Source organism: Cyanistes caeruleus, chromosome 2 (assembly GCF_971803275.1).
Source record: "Cyanistes caeruleus chromosome 2, bCyaCae1.hap1.1, whole genome shotgun sequence".
NCBI lineage: Eukaryota > Metazoa > Chordata > Aves > Passeriformes > Paridae > Cyanistes > Cyanistes caeruleus.
The window spans coordinates 48832829-48855552 of NC_141702.1; the positions used below are offsets into that span (position 1 = coordinate 48832829).

Sequence of the window (22724 nt, forward strand, 5' to 3'; positions counted from 1 at the left end):
GCGCGGGGACGCGCGTGCGCGGCGGCCGCGGGGCCGCCTGGTGTTGTGGCAGGCAGCGCCGGCCGAGCGCCGAGCCGCCGAGCGCACCGCCCGCGCCGGCAGGGGGCGCTGCGGGCCGGCACGAGCTGGCTGTGAGGGGATGGGGCGGCTCGTGCTGGCCGGGGGGATCGGGACTGTCCCCGTGTCCCCCCCGTGTCCTCCCCGTGTCCTCCCCGTGTCCCCCCCGTGTCCCCCCCGTGTCCTCCCCGTGTCCCCCCCGTGTCCCCCTGTCCTTCCTGCGGCCCCGTCCCGGTCACTGGGAGCGTCCTCGGGCACTTTATTGTAATTATGGCCGTTTTTATGTTTACACGTAGTTCATACAGACATATGCTGAGTTGGTACATAGTAAAGAATATGTACATAGTGCGGGCCTTCCCCTGAACAACTTACCATGTAAGTACATCAAGGGAAAGGATGAATAACAGCGAAGTACAATTACAGAGTGCATAGAAGTGCTCAACAGAAAGCAGATAGATGCCATGCTAAAACCACAGCTTTGTTCAGAAGTATCAGCGCTTGAATGAGGCACTAGAAGATGGCAATACTGCACCCTTCAAAGATCTAAAGCATGAGGGAGAACACACAGAAACTGAGAAAACTGCAGAAAGTGGGACTTAGCATGGTGACAAGAAACAGCCTCTACTACTGATAGGGAATGCAGTTGCAGGGGAGTGAGGGGCAAACTGAGATGGCATAGTTAGATAAAATAATGACGATGGGTTTAGCTTTGGGAAAAGCTTTTTCATTTTCTGAGCTATCACTGCAGTAACTTCTGCGATATGGACAAGAGTTTCACTTGAGCTAATAGGTATAAAAGGTATCTATGACTTTCACATTGCCCAGACATGAAGACTTTGAGTGGAGTCACACCGAGTTGGAAAGCTGGGTCATTTTTTAGTATATATATAACTTCTATGTATAAGGAGAGGAACGAGAAGTCTGCACTACTGTATTCACCAATGTGCTGAGCATGTGCAAACCACACAGCAGGATTTGCAGTGACACATCCATTGCTTGTGCTCAGAAAAGATGCAAGTTTGTAAGTATTGTATGAAATCATAGAAGTAATGTTCATTAAGGGTTGGAAGGGACCTTAAATATCATCTATCCCTAGGCCTCCTGCCATGTGCAGGGACAGCTCACACTAAAACAGGTTGCTCGAGATGTTATCATGCCTGGCCTTGAACACTGCCAGGGATGGGGCACAACTTCTCTGGGCAACCTGTCCCAGTGCCTCATCAGCCCTTTACCAGAGTAAAGAATTCCTTCTTAATATCTAACCTAATCCCAAATGGACTGCTGCCAGCACCGTTGCATCTCTAGAAGCACCAATGAATGCAACTGTAACCACATAAAATGTATTTGCTTTTTTAGCTCATCATGGTTCTGAAAATGAAAACAAATTCCAGGGAATAAGCACATGGGTGCTTTCTCCAAGGCACTCTCCTTGGTTACAGCTCATTTCCCTTGAAATGCTGCAGCTCTGAAGTTGATTTCAGTGGGAGCTTTATTAGTTTATTTCTCTTGTGGAGAATGCATGCAGGCTGTTTTCATTGCACTGAAGTTGTAATTCCACCTCAAAAGAGAAAGCGGATCACTTCAACCCAGACCAGGGCCTTAATCCTGCCTACACAAATTGCTCTGCCAGCACCAGAGAGGGGGAGCACAGGGACCCTCCAGTCAGCAGAGGTGATACCAAAATAACAGTGAGGACACCAGCACCCCTCACACATAGCCCTGGGGCTGAAGGGCATCCTGGGGTGAGCTTCTTTCCTTGCTCCACTTTACATAAATAGTTGATTGGAACACAGATTGACAGAAAGATACCACTTTATAGCTTAGTGCTTAGACCAGTCACCTGGAATACGAAGAGATATGTCAGAGCAGGAAGGAATTGTACTTCCATCAATCTACGCTTTCAGAAGAGCTTGATAAATGCAAACTTCACCACCACCAGTAGGTATCACATTTCCTCTGGGACCTGCTATTGTAGCTCTGACAAGGAGCTGACAGTGTTGTTACAAACCCATTCACTTGCCCTTTACTGTTTTTCGTGGTTTCACCACAGCCCCATGTAGCCACTTGCTCACTGCCCCACCAGCAAGACTGGGGACAGAAGGAGGGTAAAAGGTAGAGAGCTCATGGGTCGAGACAAAGATAGTTTAAAAATAGGGAAAGCAAAAGCTGAGTAAGCAAACAAAAAATTATTTCACTGTTTTCCATGGGCAGACAGGTGTTCAGCCATTTCCAGAAGAGCAGGGTCCCATCATGTATAATGGTCACTTGGGAAAACAAACAGCATCACTCCAAACATCCCCCACTTTCTCCTTCTTCCCCCCACTGATATACTGAGCATGATGTCATATGGCCTGGAATATGCCTTTGATCAGTGGGGGTCACCTGTCCTGGTTGTGTCTCCTCCCAGCTTCCCAGGTACTCCCAAATTTCCTTGCCAGCATGGCAGTACAAAAAGCAGAGAAAGCATTGGCTATGTGTAAGCCCTGCTCAGCAATAACAAAACCATTTCTTCATTATCAACTCTGTGCCCAGCACAAATCCAAAACACAGCCCCACACTAACCTCTGTGAAGAAAATTACCCCAGACAAAACTAGCGCACCACTCAAATTGTCTGCACTGCAATTGAAGGAAGGTGGTAGGTGAAGGTAACAAAATGGGCAGATAATGGGGGATTCTCTTACTCTTAAGCACATCCATGGTGGAAACAAAAGCTGCAGACACCTTTACATAAACCTACAGAAAACATTCTGGCTTTGTAAATCAGAGTATTCAGAACAGGAGCTGAGAAAAGGCTGTAAGTGCTTTAGAGGGAGTCCAGCTGCACAGAGAATTTGCCTGACCTTCATCCTGATTTTCATTCTTCACAGCTGTATCAACTGTCTTTTTTGCACAACAGCATCCAACAGAAAATCAAAGTATTTGCTGGATCAAAAGCCAAACTAATTTTATTGTTTAAATTAGTTCAGCCACACAAGAGAATTAATTATTTCAGGATTATCAGTTTTTATGTTAGCTTTGACTTGGAGTCTGGTACTGCACTGGAGAAGTACCTATAGAATTCTGTTACGTGTTTTGCCTTTTTAAAGTGGAACAGTAATGTATCACTTAGCCAAAAATTGGCAGTTTCTGCTCATATGTCTCTGTCATTCATTTGAACAGTGTCTCCTTATCCTGACAGAGAAGTTTCCCATAGTTACTATGCAACATATCTATAGCAAATGCTGCCTTCAAGAACTTAGACATGTAGTTTATGACTGCTTTTTTATAAAGATATACTTATTCTCAGTTTTTTAGAGTCCTTTTTCTTTAGCTTAGGGGTTAGTCCCACTCTGTCTTTAATTGTCTTTACCTACAATGCTATCAGAGTTCTGTGGTCATTACTTTTAATTCTTTCATCCCTTATCAGTGCTGCTGTTACTTTGCATGTCCTTACATCTCACCACTCAAACAAGGTTTTGTCTCTACTTATTCCACTCAAAGATTAGCTTCACAAATACAATCCTTTTAGAAGCTTACCTGCAACATAATATCTGTCTAATACTTGCTGGCTTATGGATAAATGAGAAGAAATGCTTTATATTTTAAGAAAAATCAGTAAATGTTGCTATCATTAGCTACTATTCATATTCCTCACCAGAAATATTGTGTAAAAGAGGGGTTGAAAGCAGAGCAAGCATCACTTGCTTTTAAGAGTAAACACATGAAGAATTTAGTTATCTCAAAACTATGCTTGCAGGTCCCCTAAAAAATTCTGATAAATTCCAGTTACCCTTGAAATGCCTCCCAAAATTCCCTAGAGGAACTGTAGCTCTGCTCTGTAAAGAAGCTTTGCAGGAATTATGGAATTGAACCTAAGAAAGGCTAGTAATTTTGGCCTTCAATTAGATTAAATAAATTTAGAGTAAACTGTAGCATACAGCACCCTGATAACATCAACAAAGTAATTGAAGAACATTTAAAGAACAGCAGTATTCTGAGTCAGCTGGTCTAGCAGTAAGAATCATTTCTACAAGGCACATTTTAAACAATCAAATAGTTGAAGCAAGTTATATGTCAAAAAGATTTTGGATTTGCTGCCTTTAATGTCAGAGATTTCTGAAAGCTTTGTGATCTGCTCCTTTGACCTTATGTATGAAGTGATAAAGTTGGTGAAGCTAATCACCAGATAATTCCTCCACATGTAATTTATGTACATAATTTCAGTTATTTTAGACAAGGTATAGAGAACATGAGATCTCCTCATTACACTGCTATTAAGTACATTTAAGTACAAACAGTCCTTCATAAATTTAAACCTGCATACTTTAACTGATTGCTGGAGTACCTAATTAATCATCTGAAAACTTGCTTTGAGCTTAAAGAGCAAATGACCTTAAGCATGAAGAGGGCATATTTTCAGACAAAAAAAAAATCTAAAGTAATACTTGAGTCAAAATTTAAAAATAAATTACTTGGATTGACATGTCCACTGCTGTAGATTTCATATCTAGTGTCCATGCCTAGACTGAGAAAGCGTTGTGTGAGATACAATGCAAACCTTTGGTTAGCCCCAGCCCCTGCACAAAGAATTTACAATATAAACACATGTGTTTGCACACAAGGGTCAGCTCACCCTCTGTAATTGCAGCTGCCCAGCTGTGCGTGCCAGGCTGCAGCATCAAGGCCACCTCCTGTGTGGTTTGTGCTGAAGCACCTTGTGTGGTTTGATTGCCTGGGAGCTTGTACAGTCACAAGTGGGGGCACCAAAGGGGAAATGGAGAGAAAATGGGTAATATCTAACACTATCAAAGTGTGAGAGAAAACAAGAGATGGTACTGCAAAATTTTCATGTTCTAAAAGAAGGAATTAGAGAAGATGATTAGAATGTGCCTGTCTGGAGCACACACCTTTCTGAAAGAGAGGAAGGAGTTTGCCATCTGCACTGATACTCGAAGGGCCATACACTTTCAGTTGTCATTCCAGAAAATTTCTGCTAACAAACCCCAGAGATTTTAGTTTTTATATTTTAGGTGATTCCTGCCTTGCAGGCCTAGCTAGTTCCTAGTTGGCTGCATTTTACGCTCCATGGATGAGTCCATGGGCGCAACAGTTTACTGACGACTGTTCTGAATATTCATTCTGTATTGGTCTTTTTTCAGATCAGCTTTCCTTTGTTAGAGTGCTATTGTGATCTTAGTCTCATGCTTATTTCTATATATACACTTATGCTTAGCTATTTTCATTCTGAGTTTTTGTTTTGTTTTAAGGAATGAATAAAAGACATGCCAAAAATGTTCAGCTTTACAGCATACAAGAACAAAACCCTCTTTCCATGCACACAGTGGGTATAATTTGGAAAACTGCTGTTTCAGAGTACTGCGCCTTGCAGTCTGAACAGCAGACAATTTTTACAGTTTAAGCTCCATTCTGATTCTGTTGGACACGCAGTTACAAGCAGGCTGCCTTAAAAGCTAGAGATATTCACAGGAAATAGAAAGGCCAGAACTATCTTTTTTCCTACAGGACTAGCAAAGTTACATAGATTTTTTGGTTCCCTTATTGACTGGATAATCCTTCCCTGGTACTTTACTTTCAGAACTGTTCACATACAAAAGACCTCTGTGTTTAATTCTAGGCTGAGGACAGACTCAGCCATCAGATCTACTGTTCCTTTTTGGGAATTACTTGTAATGTCATTTATAGGAAAATGTCATTATACCATACCCTAATCTCTTGTTTCATGGGCAGAGCTCTCTGTGGTGTAATTAATGACAAACATTTACTCCATCAAGTGGATGCTATTGCCTACAACATTTGAAGACCAGTTACAGCATTATTAGTGGCATATGTGTATGAAATTATTTAAATTGACCTCCTCCAGGTGGGTTGTTTCTTGTGGAGTTCCTGCCCCAGATGCATCTGATCTGGGCTAGAATCCCTTAGCACTCATAAAACTGGCAATGAGTAAAACTCCTCAATATGTGAATTGCCATTTAACAAAATTTCATCCCTTTCAATCTGTTTCACCGTGCTAGTTCCCCTGGAATGCAAATGTGCCCTGGACAAGTGAAATGTGAGAAATTCCTAAGGGGTTATCACTTGCATCTCCTCTATGTTGCCAGCATGGAGGGAGAAAAGGAAATCTTTTTGTGTGGAAGAAAAATCTGCTTTAACTCATCCAGCAGCTGTTTCCAGTGTATGAAGATGACCTTGCCTGGAGTTAGAACACACCTTCTCCACATACTATGAAAATGGATAGAAATAGTTCTACAAAATTCTTGGCTTAAGAAAATTTAGAATTTTTTTTTTCCAGACAGGTCTCTGATTGTTCTTGTGAAACTCTGCTTTGTAGGATTAAAACACAAAATAATTTTTAATAAATTTATAACCTGTACATTAATTAAGTCTTATTAATTGGCTTAGAATCGATTTGCTGACATTCTTGTTTCAGTGTAAGCCTCTGAGGCTCTTTGTTTAGGAAACATTTCTGTAAAGCATTTCAGGATATTTCAACAGATGATTAAGGGAAGCAAAACGTTTTGAAAAACAATGTTATGATTGTTTCCTTTAGCAGCTTGATCCACTCTGAAGAGTTGTGCTTGATTGGAGGTAACCTTTGCAGCAGACAAGATGCCATTTGCTGTCCCTATGAAAAACTGGTCCAAATCCAAATTAAAAACCTCCAGCAAAAAAAATAATTATAAATTCACATGTACTCAGTGGCAGGCACTTGATAGCATATGGCACCTAAATATGCCAAGGATTCTTTAGAGCATACGCCATCACTTAGCAGTTCCTACTTGCCAAACTCCTCCTGCTTGTGACATCCCTCAGGGATCAAGCTCCTGTCCGTGCCCTGTGCAAGCCCTAAGCTGGTCTTTTGCTGCAATTTTTCCTTTCCATAGGCAAGGGACACCCCAACTACAAGAACTCAGCTTCTCCAGGTCTTTTGTGGTAAGACAGCATCGTCCTTTGCATGGTCTGTGCCATCAAGTCCATTACAAGAGATCCACCTGCAGGTTTGAAGGGCTCTCTTCAGACATTTCTAAACACTCCATGACAAGAGTTTTGCAGGTTCATTCTTCCCATTTCCCATTCCTTCCATTTTAATGTCATCTTACTTTTATGTCATTTTCTGCATTTTAGGTTAGAAAGTTATGTCTTGACCTAAATATGTATGCTTTTGTCAAACCTGTGACTTTGGTGATGAAAAGGCCCATTCACTACTACTGCTGAAATATTGTGTGAGGCAAGGCTGGCAGAAAAATAGCATATTTTTATTTGATAACTGATATATTTGGAAAAAATCCACCAAACTTTACAGTCTTTTATGAGCTCTACTTCAAATGTGAAATAAAAGCAGCAATCCTGAAAGATCTAAATTCCAGTAAACCAAGCTTATGCTTTATCCACATTTGTCCAATATATTTAATCAATGTCCTTATTAGGCGCCAGCAAGACAATGTCTGACACAGACCTGGGATTTTGCAGGTTTTGATCAGAAGTGTTTACCCTTGGTTAAAGCACACACCATGTAGGATGTCCCTGGGACTTCTCACACGGGAAGGTTTGGGTGCTATTGCTCATTCTTTCTGACACAGAAGTGATGGAGTGCTCTATCATGCCCTTAGTCCTGCACAGGAGTCCCCATCAAAAGCAGGGGAGAGTTTGCATAAAAACTGCTGTCAGGAAATGGCCACTGATTCACCTTCCTAATAGTGTGCTGTGAGGTTGTGGAACTCATGGGTCAGCAGTGCTACGTCCAGTACCGAGATTCTGGAATGTTTATAAATGTTTTTTGGGGGGGGGAAGTTTGTTTTAGTTTTTTGGTGGTGTTTTTTTGTTTGTTTGGGTTTGTGGGGGTTTGTTTGTTTTTTTAATTATTGCATAGCTCACAACTGCCTGCTAAGCTTAAGCTCATACGGTCCTTGGGACTCTTTGTCTATTCTGTTACCATCAGGTCTCCTAAAGTCAATAAAATGCCTGCAGGTCATAATTTTATGCAAAAGCACAGTCATCAGCTCTCGTGTGAGAATTTGTACGATATAGGTTTAATAGGACATCATCTTTTATAGCTATTGCTTTAAATTACCTAGCTGCCAAAAGCAGACATATATGAGAAATTAATGGATACATAACATCATTCTCGATTAAATAATTTTTGCAAGTATAATGGAAATGAACTATTAAACCAATAACATTTCCTTTCATTAGTTTGAAAAGGCCAAGGATAAAGACATTACACAAAAATGCTAAGAGCCAAAATTATTGCACCTTACTATGGCGTAATTACCTTCTAACCACATCTGGGAATTCTGACATCAGCTGACTGACCTTAAAATTTACAAAATAGGGAAGGATGCAATCTATGGTTCTTACAGGGGTTTTCAGATTGACTGCAGTACTCTAGAGCTCTCAACTCCAAACCACAGGGTTGGATCTTCATTTCCTTTGATCGTCCAGGAAGAGAAAGCGATTGTTTTTGATGACATTTTTAAAGAAGACAAATTCCTACATAGGATGCTGGGAATTACTGTCTTAGTTGCATCAGAATGCAAACCCAAGTCAGTGGAAAGGTGGAAACAAAGAAATATACCACAAGTAGCTGTCAGTATGCAGAAAGGATTTACACTTTTGTCTGAATACTTTGAACTCTTGCAGTGGGAAAAAAAAAAAAAAAAGTCAAAGCCACAAGCCAAGTATCAAACCCTGAGACTGAGATACATTAAAACACTTCTTTTAATGCGCAGTTGCTAAAGCTGCCCACTCACTCATTTTTGCTCAAGTGATCACTATGGCATAAGTCAGGCAGGATTTTTCTGCATAGCTTGTTAAACATGCCAGTTTCACAGGCTGCTTTTGGAAAAGGTTTCTGCTCTTGCTGCTTGGTTTAGCAGATGCTGGTTTGCAGTTCTGCACTCACAGTATAGAGGATTAAGGAGACAGAAGGATCTTCAGGAAGGAATATGGCAATTGTCCAGTGTAAGCCCAGCTGCATCCAATAGGCATTCCCATCAAGGACTACCCCCAGGTCTGTTATCCATTTGTCAAATCTACTTGACATTATCTTCTGCTTGGAAAAATAACTAGCCTAGTGTACACCTAAGGAATAGGATTACCTGCTTCTGAAGATATAATGGAGACAATGGAGGCAAGCAGGTAACAGTGCAAAGCAGATCAGTGTGATAAGATACAAAGGTTTCAAAAGCACACTGGTTTGTATGTTGTAAACTGCTTGAGTGCAAAGGAAAGTGATCACAACCAAAACTTTATGCCTTTCAAAACTTTACATCTCCAGCTGGCACAGCTATCAGATATGTCAGAGAAGCACGAATAAGCAGGGAGAAAACTCTAGGGGAAATCTTTCTGTTCTCCATCTGTCATGGAGTAAATAGGTCTTATTGATTATTTACCACTTGATTTACACTAAATGCTTTCAAGCATTTCCCATTTATAATTTTCAAATACAAGAATAATTACATTTTGATTTATAGGAATTACACAAGAAGAGGTGATTTTTTGTAAACTCTGAAGCACTCAGCTGTACCACAGATGTTAAGAAAACTAATAGAATGCTTTAGATTTAAAATAATAGCAGCCTGAGTTTTGAGGTTTTGGGTGGTAGTCTGAGTAATGCAAGAGGAAGAGCAAAAAGGCTTCAGTGCTGGCTGCAGTTGTGTTTTTACTGTTTCTAATACTGGGTCACAGAAGTTACAAAGGTTTTACAGCCCCACTATAAAACAGCTCTTTATCTTTTCTCTACTAATTCTGTGGTGTCACATTTAACAAAACGAGGAAACTGAAGATAATATGGATGTTTGCAGATTAGCTGTCAGGTAATAAATTACACTAATTTCACATACCTACAAATGCAAAGGCACCTTATCACTGTTTAAGTTTCTCACTCTTTGTAATGCCTGCCAACATTTTAACCCAGGCAAATTACAGTATTGTTTTTGCTGTTTTTTCACTGGGATAAAATACACAGTCATAATATCCTTTTATCAGATTTCATGGTATAAAAGGGCTTTGGTGCTTAATTCAAGCTGTATGTTGCTGAGGCAGTTCCAGAGTTCCTGTTTTGGAAGATGTATTTGTCTTATCTTTTAGTTGCCTTGTCTTTTCACAGCGCTCTAAGTACCCCTTGCCCGAGAAGATGCAGCTGTAACCCTGCCCAGTCAGTGCAATGCTACAGAGCTACAGAGATCCCCAGAGAGATTCCTTTTACCACCAGAAGACTCTACATCAGCCACAGCAAAATTAAACAACTCCAGGTAAGAAAACCCAGAAAAAGTACTTTTTGCAGTGCAACATAACTGAAAGTTGGACTTCCCAGATGGTGATGGCATCTAGTGAGGAGAGAATCTTATTCCATGTCCTAAAAACTGATGAAGTGCTGCCAGATCTGGTTTTATTTTTACTTACTCTTTAAGGATATGTAAATATATTCCTGTAGTGTTTCCATGCTCCCACAGTCTCCAAGCACTAGTTCACACTGTCACAATGATATTTTGTATGAAACTCAAAAAAATAGTATTTTACAACTAGCAACCAAAGGTTGTTTTATATATGGTCAAATAAGCATTGACTTTCAGAGTAATTTTTTAACCTGTTAAAAGCTTTTTCTGTTTTTGATACAATATAATACTTTTTCACAGAAAAATGAAAGTGTGTATGTATGCCATTAAAATAGTTTTCCTAATTAATGAAATTGAAGCTCTTTTTCCCCTCTGAAGCTGCAAATGTCAGGTAAACTGATATTAGAAATGGCAGAGGAAGTAAGTTTGAGTCTAAGGCACAGCAAGAGATGTTTCTAAGAGCAAGGCCAGGCCTATCTGATAACCCACATAAGTGAGAGCATCTTCTAACCAAAGATACCAGCTATTTGTTCTACTGAAAAAATTTATTCTGGGTTTCTTGAAGCACCACTGGTTCACATTACTAAAGGCTTATGCTCATCTTGTACTGCACTCTGGAACGGTGCTTCTTTGTTTCCTACCCTGAAATATCTCTATATAATAAATTCACCTTGTATAGATAGACACAAGGGAAATATAACCACCTGTATTACACATGCTTGCTGTGCATCAATTTACTACAAATAATAAGAGATGTGCAATTCAAATGAGATACATTTTCTCTTACAAAGAATCTAACTGCTCTGAAATGCCTCTGATTTTGCTCTCAGGACTAAATGAAATAGGCTGGAAGGAAGCTTAGAGCAGCATCTAGAATATCTGTTGCCCACTGAGAATTAGTCAGTGATTGTACAGTTTTCCTCTGAGAAAGTTTACTCTTTTAGCTGCTACTAATATCTCTGGTTTTCTTGTTTTATCTCACACACCCACAAGAGTCAAACATTGGTGTGATTTAGCTATACTCAGGGTAAACAAAAGATTTGTCAAATGAATTCTGTATTAGGAAATAAGTTTTCTGCGCAAACTCTTCCCTCCTCCTCCCCATTATTTTCTTTCCAAGATAAGTAAGATGAGCCATTTTCCATTTCTTAAGCTAGTTGTCCATACCTGTCAGCAGCTCCTCAGTTACAAGTGGCCTTAGGTTCTGACTAGAGAAAAAGACAGGTGTCATAAAGCATCTAAATGCTGGATATAAGTGAATGGAGTGGTGGGATAAATGTTTTATGACTGATCAAAACAAATGGTATGTGAATCTAAGAAGAGAGTTTTTCATTTTATACATTAATTCCACTGGCTATGAGTTTGCCGTACTGCTAGTGCTGACTTAGCACTCAAAGGAAAGCCTTTCACACTATGTCCTTGTAGTTACAAGAGCTGTTTCCTTGAGATTATACTGGGTCTTTGGATATGTTTTTCACTTTTTTTTTCCCCATGCAACAAATTACACTTCTGAGGTCTTGACATCATAAATACCTATGCTTAATTTTACACAGCTGAGCAATTGCACCGGCACATATTATAGTGCTTAGGGAAACATTTCTGCTTGTAAAATACATGTCTGCAAGCTCTGAAATAACTCTATAGGATTTTAGGGTTTTAGTGTGGGATTTTTGTTCATTTGGCTGGTTTGATTTGGGTTTTTTTATTTGCTTGGTTTTTAAAGTTCCTTTATTTACCTACTTATAGAGAAAATGCCATACTTTCCTAAAAAAGTTGAATGGAAGCCTAGAGTTCCCACAGTTGACCTCCAAGAGACTTTCATATGTAAGCATTCATAAATATTATGGTTTGGTAATTAGCTGCCTCAGAACAATAAAAAAAATATTATTTCAAACACTTCTGCACCTTAATTTGCATTGATTATTATTAAAATTGTGAAGAAATAATAATTTAAAAAAGAATATATGTTTTTATGCTAAATCCAGTATGTTTAAAGGAACCCAAACAAACAACAAAGTAAAATAGTAGATCTTTTTTTTTTACCCAGGTTAATTTTGTATTTGTTCTGACTGGGCTGATCAGCATTAAAAACTTCAGCTGGGAGTTTTGCTTTTAGTAACTTTATAATAACAAAACTAGATTAATTTCAGCATCTTATTTCAATATTTTCTCTTCCTCCTTGATTTGAAGATCAACTATAACCTGTTTACTCTCAATTTAAAATTTAGTTTATTTCTAACTATATTAATAAGTGGGGCTTTATATGCTAAAAGAAAATCATCTACCTTGCCTCCAGGATAAGGGACTGTTTTAAAAAAACTGCTTATAACATATCCCAGGTACAGCAACTCAAAAAGCAAAAAAAACCAAAAACCAACAAACAAGTAATTTAAATGACAAATTCCTTAAAACATTTGTATTAAATAAGAGCACATTAGATCCACTTACAGGGGATCAATGCTTTAAAATAGAAAACTATAATAGTATCATTTTACAGACGATCCAGTTAGAGGATAAAACACTGCTTCCTTAGCAAGAAAGAGCTGGCAGGCTGTCAAATATGTTTTGATTGGTATTAGAAAGACTGGGTGGTTTATGAAAGCATGAATAGATATATGTTTAAGTCTCAAAACAGCATGGTCACAAAGCTTAGCAAAAGCATACTAAATAAGTGGAAAATAGAAATTATAATAATCCACATTAAGAAGCCTAACATCATTACTGAGCAAATGTCTGTCCATTGACCTTCACATAGCTCTTTGTCACTTAATAAGATGAAAATTAAGCTTCTTAGAGACATACAGAAGTCAACTAAGGAAAAGCAGAAAACATTGCTTTTGAATTTACAGGAGAAAATGTGTTGAATTGTGAACATTCGTAATTGTTTCAATATCCATAAGATAGTTTTATAATTACATGTGATTATGTTTTTGTGCTCTCGTCTAATGCAGGTCATTTCTATGTACAAGATCACCTTCTTAATCATGATTAAAACTGGACATCAGCAGTTCTGTTATTACTATATAGCTATATATACACAAAACACTGTTTTATAGAAAAATAAAATTATATAATTTGGACAGCTTTGTTGTTTACTGTTGAGTATATAAGGTTTTTAATGGAGGTACATTCCCTCACTGAATTTAAATATAATTGATGGAGAAACCTGCTTCAATAGAGGTTCCATATCTATACTTTCTCAGTAATGGTATCAAATTTTGCAATTCAGAAGTTGCTTTGCAAGACAGAATAAAGTTAATCAGAAAAATAAAGTAAGGATACCACAGCAAAATGAAATTAAATGACTTGTCTTTCACAGCTGTGCAGGCTTTAATTTTAACAGAAGCTAAAATGCAGAGTTTGTAGCAAAGATAAAGAGATACAGCCCAAAAATATGCAAGAGTTGGAAAAATGAAGCTGTAAGACATCTTTTAACAGTCATCTTTATGAGCTGATTTCACTTACACAAATATGATAGTCAAATGTATCCAAGCAGGAGCATGGAACAAAATTACTAACCAGAATCTGTACTGCAAATGGACTTGTAGTGCCCTCCACACAGATTCCTCGACTGGAATGAGGGGTTATGCTGTGGAACAGGCTGTATAGCTTCCCCCACTGAGAATAAAATGTGCTGGGAGCTAGCAAGCCCAGGGGGAAATAGTGTGAAGAACACAGTGTTGCTTTAGAGTCTCTAACTAGTGTGGTACCCCTAAGACCTGCAGTGAGATGGTTTTGGGAAAGGGAAGGGAAAACAGATGAGGACACTCCTTCCCACCACTCCTGTGCAGAACACATGCTCATCTTGCTTTTTTATTTATCCCTATTTATATGGGGATTCCCCTATAAATGATTTTTGAAGGCTCAGTCACCAAGGTCAATGGGAAGCATATCTGATAATTTCAGAAAACCAGTGTTTTAGCAACTGGCGTTCTTGAAGAACTCCCTGGCTCACCCTCATTGAATGCTTCCTCCTATCTCAATTTAGAGAAAGCTGTCAGATTCACTTAGGTTTGCTGCTTGAGTCACACGATGGCAAGCTTTGTATACAAGCACTTTCCAACAGAGCAGAAAAATAATGAAACAATTGTGTGCCTCTTGATATTATAGTCACAGTCAACATCTAAGTACCATTTACCACTGCAAAGCATCTGTTTATTACCAACTAATAAAAACCAGGTTTCTGTGAAAACACTCTGTTCCACAGAGGTGATTTTTTAGGCCAGGCTGATCTGACACTTTTGGTTTGATCACATTATTATGCGAGGTTTTTATATAAAAAAAAAATTTAAAATTTTAAAAAAATTAAAAAAGGAAGTAGAGGGAGGGAAAAGTATTGAATTTTTGTTTTCTGCCAAAACAGTAGCAAGAGGTAAAGACACCCATGTGTACTCCCTCTGGGGAATACATGTTGCAGTGACAGTACTGTTGATATATGGAAATGGCTGTATCATGAACTCAAAAGTGCTCTAGCAAGCACCATTGAGCACAATGAGCATTAACAACCATCCACTCTCTGCAAATATTTCTGCCACTGGTGATAGTAGCTTTCCACTTTATATAGGCTATCCAGCAGGAGGAAATTAAAGAAATATTCCTTTTCAAATGTATGTGTTTGCTCAAAACCTGACACAGCATAGACTTAAAACACAAAATTCCAGAAATGTAAGTACATAATGGCAAACCACAGGTACCTATAGTAATATCTATACCGTTACCACTTATTTTTATAATATATTCTAAATATATTGTTTTTCAGCATATGCTACCAATTGTCCAAGCATCCAGAAGGAGTAACCAGTGAGGATACCTATAAGTGTACTGCCACATTAATTTTTTTTTTTTCTTTTTAAGTTTACTGACTTCAGGAGAATGTCAGTCCTTGAAGAGCTTGTCCTGTCATGCAGTGGCACAGAATCAATAGAAAACAACACTTTCAAAGCTCTGAGCACCTTGAAGTCCCTGGAACTCTGCAAAAATCAGCTAAAGCAAATACCCACCTTTCTCCCATCTGGCCTTGAAATTTTAAAACTCGCTGACAACTCCATCAATGCTCTGCATGCATCTGATTTTGCAGGTTTGATGAAACTAAGGGTGCTCGATCTTCGAAACAACTTGATTGCAACTCTGCCTCTGAGTGCATTTTCTTCGCTTTACAACTTACAAAGTCTGATCCTGGATGGAAACAACATGGAATCTGTGTCTGCACCACTTAGGCTTCCCAGGCTGATACATCTGAGCATGGCTGATAATAAATTGAATTCGTTCCCAAACAACTTCTTTGCATCTTTCCAAAGTCTACATTTTCTCAGCTTAAGTGGTAACTTTCTGACAAAAGTGCCCCTTGACCTACCTAAATCCTTGCTGTCTCTAAAATTAGAGAAAAACCAACTTAAAATTGTGAGACTACGAGATATGAAACACCTAGAAAATCTGTCTGAGTTCCTTCTGTCAGAAAATCAGCTGACATCAATAGATGGTGCCCAGCTTCTTCCTAACTTAACAACACTGGAGCTCTCTAAGAACCAGCTCCACACTATGCCCCTCAGGCTGCCCAGCAGGCTGCAAAAACTTGACTGCAGCAATAACCTGATCCAAAGGGTGACAGCACAGGACTTTCAAGGACTCCAAGACCTGAAGCACTTGTTTCTCGACAACAACGCTGTCAGCACGTTCGAGGCGGGAGCTCTCCAGCAGTGTGCACAGCTTTCCAATTTGGCACTGGAACAGAATCTCCTCAGTTCTATTCCACTGAGGCAAGTGAATCTCAGGACAGCTGGTTCCAAGGCGTCATCTCTCCTTACCTGCATTATGAGAATGAGAGCCAAAAATTGGTACTCAGACCCAGTCATAGTAGAAGTCTTTCCATACCACAAACCCATCCCTGTAACTAACACTAATTAGTGCTCCTGTTAACAGTCTCAGAGTAGAGCTGCTTTTATTACATCTCTGGCCCCACTGAATCTGCTCATTTTGCATCTGTCCCTGCCAGTGAGACCACTTTGTTTAATTAGCACACCAATAAGAAGAGCCTGCTAGGAGAATGCAACAGACTTACGATCAAGGTTATACTGCTACTTAGATTTACCTTCCCCACAAAAGAAAAAATAATAGAGCATTTGATAAAAAGGATAGATAACAATTTTAAAGCTGATGTTTCTACCAAGCCACACCAAGTTTATTATTATTATTTAAATATTAAGATTTCGGGAGCTGAATCTGATCAAATAGAATGTGCTTTTTCAGTGATATTGGCATTCCCAACTTCATTAAATTCACACATTACAAGGTATTTGGAACGCATATAAAGTCTCCAGCTTTAGGCTATAAGAAAAATTCCAGTCAACAGAGCAGAGGAGAAACATCCCTTGGGCACACTGTGTTCATTAATGCTCTGCTTAGAGGCTCTCTCACATTCATCTGAGTGCTGGAACTGGCCATTATCAGAGATGGCATATTAAGCCAAATGGAGGCTGCTCTGATACAAAGTGGCAATTTTATTACTGCAAGAGGCTGCGCAATAAGATGGCATAAAAATAGTGAAGTAATTCCATTAACATCAACTTCTTTAACAAAACTGGACTGTTAAACTTTATTTTTATGGCTTGTAGACAGGTTTAACTAGCCTAAATAAATAACACAGTAAAATTTCAATTAATTTAGCATTTTAATCTATTTTTCAACAGCTTTATAATCAGAAAGTGATTTAGTAGTGTATAAATATTTGATTTCAGTATAGTTTGACAGGAATGTTTAATGCTTCGTAGTTTAGTATTGTCTAATCCATCTTATTTTACAACCCTCATAGTCAAGAGAATTAACAGGAAGGAGTTCTCTTCTAGCCTTTAAAGTATGACTTTTAAGGAGATATTGGGGACCTTTCATTCCAACAGTAAACAAAGATTTCTAGTGAGGGCTGTAAACGTAAAAGAGATGAAAAAAATGACAAGAAATAAAATTTATGTACTTAATTTGTCTGATTATGGCCAGGTGCATAGATATATAGAAAAAAAAATTACTTTTGACTTTTATCTGAGAACTCCTGTCAGGTGTAACAGCTAAAAGATATGACTAATACGCTAAAATGAATAGGTCTTAGCAGGTTTTTGGCAGAAAAGAGGAGAAAGAAAGCTCCTTTCTCTTCTTTTCTGAAAAGAAGATAATCCACAAGTCCAAGAATTTTCAGGACTTTTGGAGAAGAGCTGTACTTCATAAAATCTGCAGGGTGTGGTGAAAATGCAGGGAAGAATCTGATGATATTCCTTAGAGTGGCAGTAGTGCAGTGTGACTGCCATGGTCAGCTCCTATGTGAGCTCGGCTCCTCTTCCAGCTGCAGGGCACTCACTCATGTGGTATTATTTTCTGTAGATCAACACAGCTTGAAGTTAAACAATATAGCCATAAAGTTTAAGTTTAACATCAGTACAATAAGAGTCTTCACAGGTTTAAGGACTTTCTGGTCAGGCTTTGGACTGCAATCAGTATGGACAAACTTCTCGGGTGATTTCCCACTGCCTTTGACATCAGTGGCACTAGGATTTTACCCCAGAGTACCCTTCTGACATTATAACTATATGACAACTATAACTGTCTGTGGTTAAGTTTCAAAACTGATTTATTGCAGTCACAAACATTTAGTAAGGTCAGATTTTGTGAAGTGAATCACCATATAAATATGTGAAATTCCCATCTCCCCAAGAAAAATAGCACAATACTGAATTGCCCTACTCTTGAAATAGTAACACTGAACTTGCCAGGTTTTCACAAATGTGGAAACCATCTTTCAGCTTAAGATGTTCAAACTCGGCTTCACAAAAAACAGTGAGGGAGAGTCACTGACTAACCCATAACTTTACCAGTTGTGGTATACTGATGTTCTATTCTAAATAGATCTTGGTAATATGATTATTATTTCCCTGAGAGTTTCAGTCAAGTTTCCTTAAAATCCGTAATCTTAGCTCTTAATTTCATCACCTTGCCTACTACCATAGTAAGGTGATTTTAAAGATACTTTCAAATTAATTTTATTAAAGATATTCCATGCCTATGCTTTTCTGTTATGCACTTGCCGCTAACTATATCAGAGGGAGATTAAAAAATCATAAATGAGCAAGACTTTTGAAATTAAGGTCCTTTCATATAAACTTGTAATGTATATGAAAATAAGAATTATACTGACCTGTCTAGTATCATATCCAGAGATTATCAGCTTTTTCTCTTCTTCTAAATGTAACCAGCTCTAAGTCTCAAAAGTACTATTTTAAAAGCATTTATATTTTCCCTGTTACTGATTTCTTTACAGCTTATCATCAGATGGATTACTGCTGTGATGATTAAAGTCTGAGTCTGATGGGATCAGGAGAACAAAATGGAAAAACTAATTCTTTAAAAACTAAATAACGTTTTTAAACAAATCATATATAGGAGTAGTTGAAGGAGCAGTGTTGCCATGATTGTCTAAACTTTTGATGTTTCATGGTCCTATAGTTTGGTCATTGGCATTGAAGAGTACAAAAACTGTTTTTAAACTTGACAGTCAATTAAACAGCTAGTTTTCTTCATAGCACAGCACAGGATTGCTTTTCAGTTCAGCTACATGAACAGTCAATACAGGTCAGAACTGCAGCAGTTTGGGAAAACAGTTCAAGGGTGCACAGACAGTACACTTATAATGCAAAAACAAAGAACAAACAAGCAAGCAAACAAATCCAACCCAAACCCAATATGAACATCTGCTTTTGCAGAAGATTGCATTTATAGTGATAACTTTATTTTAGTACATCAGATGTGCCTGGACATCAAATACCACTTACAGAAACAGTATGATGAACATAACACCTTTGTATTGTTTTATTTTTGTTCAGACTTCCAGACACCCTTGCTAGGTTGGATCTAAAAGGAAACGACATAGAGGATGTTGGAGAACAAGAGCTGAAGGACTTGAAACAGCTTCAGGTTTTAAATTTACGGAATAACAAGATATCTCTATTGGATCGCAAAGTCTTGGAGTATTTACCTCGTCTTCGTCACCTGTATTTAGATGGAAACCCTTGGAACTGCACCTGTGACCTTCTCAGAACCAGAAGAGCACTGGTGGCCAAAGGGACGGATGTCCGGGGAGGGCAGTGTGCAGCGCCAGCACAAAGCCGAGGAGAAAGTTGGATGTTGTCCAAAAAGATTCTGCAGCAGTGTGAAGACAATCTGTCTTCCATGGAAAGAGGCAAAGAGGACAGAAAGAAAATGAAACCAAACGAAGCCTCCAGCATTGGAGTGAACACAGATGAGGATTACTACGATTATGAATTAGATTAATGTCACAGTTCCATCTGTAGTGAACCTTAAAGCTGTCTGGAGCTGCCCACTGACACCAGTGTCTCTACTGACAAGCAGTCCTCTCACCTGTCATTAGCTTTTCCTGCCCTATTTGTACTACAAGAAGTAATAGCCAGTGACAGAAGGGCTACAATAAGGCTGCCATTGTGAACTGAATATTGTAAAAAAAACCAATTTGTTTCTCTATACCATTAGTACTATGTAGTTTGAGGGAAGGAAGAATACAATTACTGTCTCTTAGAAAAGCAGTCTGTAACTCTGTATGGACCTTTTTATAGTAGAACATTTCTTATAGTTGCATAAAACCCCCACAAATAAAATTCTGCGATACCACAAGACCCTATTACTAGCACTGGCATTCAGCACACTTAAACTCCTGGGTCTGCAGGTTGACATGGAGAGTTACATTGATGTGAGCAATTTCTTGGGATTGTTCAGAAATTCTTGGTTTTGAGAAATTGATTTCAGTTTTCCTGAAACATTTCCCTTATTTGTTTATTTTAGACTATTTTAAATGTTGTTAGACTAAATTAGCTGAGCTGCAGGGAAAACACAGAAGGCTTATCTTCATCACAGTAAGTGAAATAAACAGAAGAATCAGTGTCCTGGTTAATGAGATTTAATAGTAGTTCTTAATTAAGAGTGAGGAATGAAAACACTGGCGACAAGTTGACCTGTTTCTGCTGTTGTAAACAAAAGAAGGGAGTTTCTCAGGAAATAGATCCTGGCAGATATTAGGATAAGATGAGGTGAGGTGAAGCTTTTGTAAGAGTTTATTTTGGTAACTGAATAACAAATTTACTAGAATATAGCTCAAGATAGCAGGTGTATACTTTTAGGTTAGGTATACTTAATGTGCAAGTACACACTGCAAGTGTCCCCCTTCACTAGCCTAGAACTTTGCAGACTTTTGTGCACATACACACAAAAAATGACTAAATGCTATACAATTAATGCATTAACTCTAATGTATGTACAAATTTTATCAAGCAGTTCCCAAAGTGCTTGAAAACTAAACAAAAGTGGATTAGTGAGACCACTAAAACCACTGACTTACAGTCACTTAAGTTAGTTCATGATCTCAGGTGATAACTGATGAGTAATTACATCAGCAAATTACTTTTCAAAGCAAACAGTTTCTATTATTTTTTATCTTATGTTGGCATTCAGTAACTCAGTAATCACTCATCTCCACCGAGGATGATTTGTCAGGTGTTGGAGTGCACCTATTTGATTATGTCTCCTGTGCAAACGCATTTCTTAGGTCCCCCAGCACATTGGGGGCTATGCAATTGGACAGCTTAATGCACAGAGACTTGAGCTTATTTTTCTTTACATTCCCTTGTCGTCAGACTCTGCAGAGGGATCTGCATGGGTTGGATCAATGGGCTGAGGTGAAATGTGTGAGTTTGAGCAGGGCCAAGTGGCGTGCCCTGCCCTTGGGTCACAACAACCCCCGGCAGTTCTACAGGCTGTGGCAGAGGGGCTGGAAAGTTGCCCAGCATAAAAGGACCTGGGGATGCTGGTCAACAGCTGGCTGGGTAGGAGCCAGCGTGTGCCCAGGTGGCCAAGAAGGCTGATGGCATCTGGTCTGTATCAGCAATGGTGTGGCCGGCAGGACCAGGGAAGCAATTGTCCCTCTGTACTCGGCACCTTGAATGCTGCACTCAGTTTTGGGGCCCTGACTACAAGAAAAGACATTGAGATGCTGGAGTGTGTCCAGAGAGGGGCAATGGAGCTGGTGAAGGGCCTGGAGAGTGAGTCCCAGCTGAGGGAGCTGGGGTTCTTTAGCCTGGAGGAGACTCCAGGGGGACCTGATCATTCTCTACAACTCCCAGAAAGGAGGTGGTAGCAAGATTGGGGTCAGTCTCAGGAAACAAGTGACAGGACCAGAGACGATGGCCTCAAGCTGCACCAGGGGAGGTTTAAATTGGATACTATGAGAAAATTTCTTCATGGAAAGCATTGTCAAGTGTTGGCACAGACTTCCCAGGGAAGTGGTGGAGTCACAACCCTGGATGCGCTCAAAATATGTGGATTTGGCACTTAAGGACATGGGTTAAGCAGAGGACTTGGCAGTGCTGGGCTGACAGTGGGAATTGATCTTAGAGGTCTTTTCCAACCTTATTGGTTCTATGATTCTAAGGTCAGTCACCCAAATTTTTGATAGCTAAAGAGTGAGATATTTTTGAAATAGCACAATCCTTCCTTGCAGCTCGACTGTGTTGTTTTCGCTGGCTAATGCTGGTTTGTATTAGAAGCCAGGAAAGCAGTTATTTTCTGAGCAACAGAAATATTTTCGTGAAAAGTTCTTCATTCAATTTTATATCGGCAGATTCTTTTAACAGACTGCTTTAAACATCTCCGTGCCAATCTGTCTGACAGCGGTGTTTCCATCTGGGACCCGTGGGCCGCTACAAGCCAAGGTAGCCACAGCCGCGGCTCTTGTGGAAGGCTGCACACGGGCTGTGCGGCCCCAGGCCGCGCTGTCTCACCGCGGGTCGGGGGCTGCGCTGTCCCCGTCCCCGAGCCCGTTCTGCGGAACCGCCCGGTGAGCACTCGCAGCGCGCTCTGAGGGTGAAACCTGCATTTCACTGAAGACACCCCTGAGGCTCAGCTGCTTCTGTGCCGTTCAGATGCTTCCTCCCCCATCTCTGCTTTACACACCAGCGTGAAGGAGGCGCTGCGGGCTCCAGGCAGAGCAAGGCTGGGATAGGCAAGCTAGCGTCTTCAGACGGGTTCCCGAAAGAAGCGGGGATGATGGGCAGAGCTTGGCTGGGTGCAGCTCCCGCCCTGGCCCCGCCCCGGAGCCCTCACGCCCCCGGCCCCGCAGGGCCATCGCCAGCAGCGGCCGCCAGGGGGCGCGGCCCCGCCCCTCACCGCACCCAGCCCCGCCTCCTGCCCTGGCCCCGCCCTCCCCTTCTCTCGCGCCACGTCATTCGTCGCTCCGCTCCGGAAGCGACGTTGTCCCGCCCGGCGGCCAACGGGTGGCTCGC

General features: G+C 39.9%; 1 protein-coding gene and 1 long non-coding RNA gene across 3 annotated transcripts; one reads left to right on the forward strand and one right to left on the reverse strand.

Moving 5' to 3' along the window:
- Positions 1 to 71: 71 nt before the first annotated feature.
- On the forward strand, positions 72 to 20341 carry LOC111927185 (nephrocan-like). Of its 2 annotated transcripts, none has more exons than XM_086876877.1 (4): positions 72 to 432; positions 10167 to 10311; positions 15250 to 16151; positions 19260 to 20341. In XM_086876877.1, the coding sequence occupies exons 3-4, from the start codon at positions 15268 to 15270 to the stop codon at positions 19705 to 19707; spliced, it is 1332 nt and encodes a 443-aa protein (XP_086733003.1). In that variant the 5' UTR covers positions 72 to 432; positions 10167 to 10311; positions 15250 to 15267; the 3' UTR covers positions 19708 to 20341. The 2 variants fall into 2 exon arrangements, with proteins under 2 accessions (XP_086733003.1, XP_086733004.1); XM_086876878.1 differs by lacking the exon at positions 72 to 432 and adding an exon at positions 8932 to 9068.
- LOC147654789 (uncharacterized) lies at positions 17044 to 22577 on the reverse strand. The gene is made up of 2 exons (XR_015283129.1): positions 18575 to 22577; positions 17044 to 17757 (listed from the first exon to the last, which is right to left on the reverse strand). It is a non-coding gene; the product is annotated as an uncharacterized LOC147654789 (long non-coding RNA).
- Between the last annotated feature and the right edge of the window lie 147 nt (positions 22578 to 22724).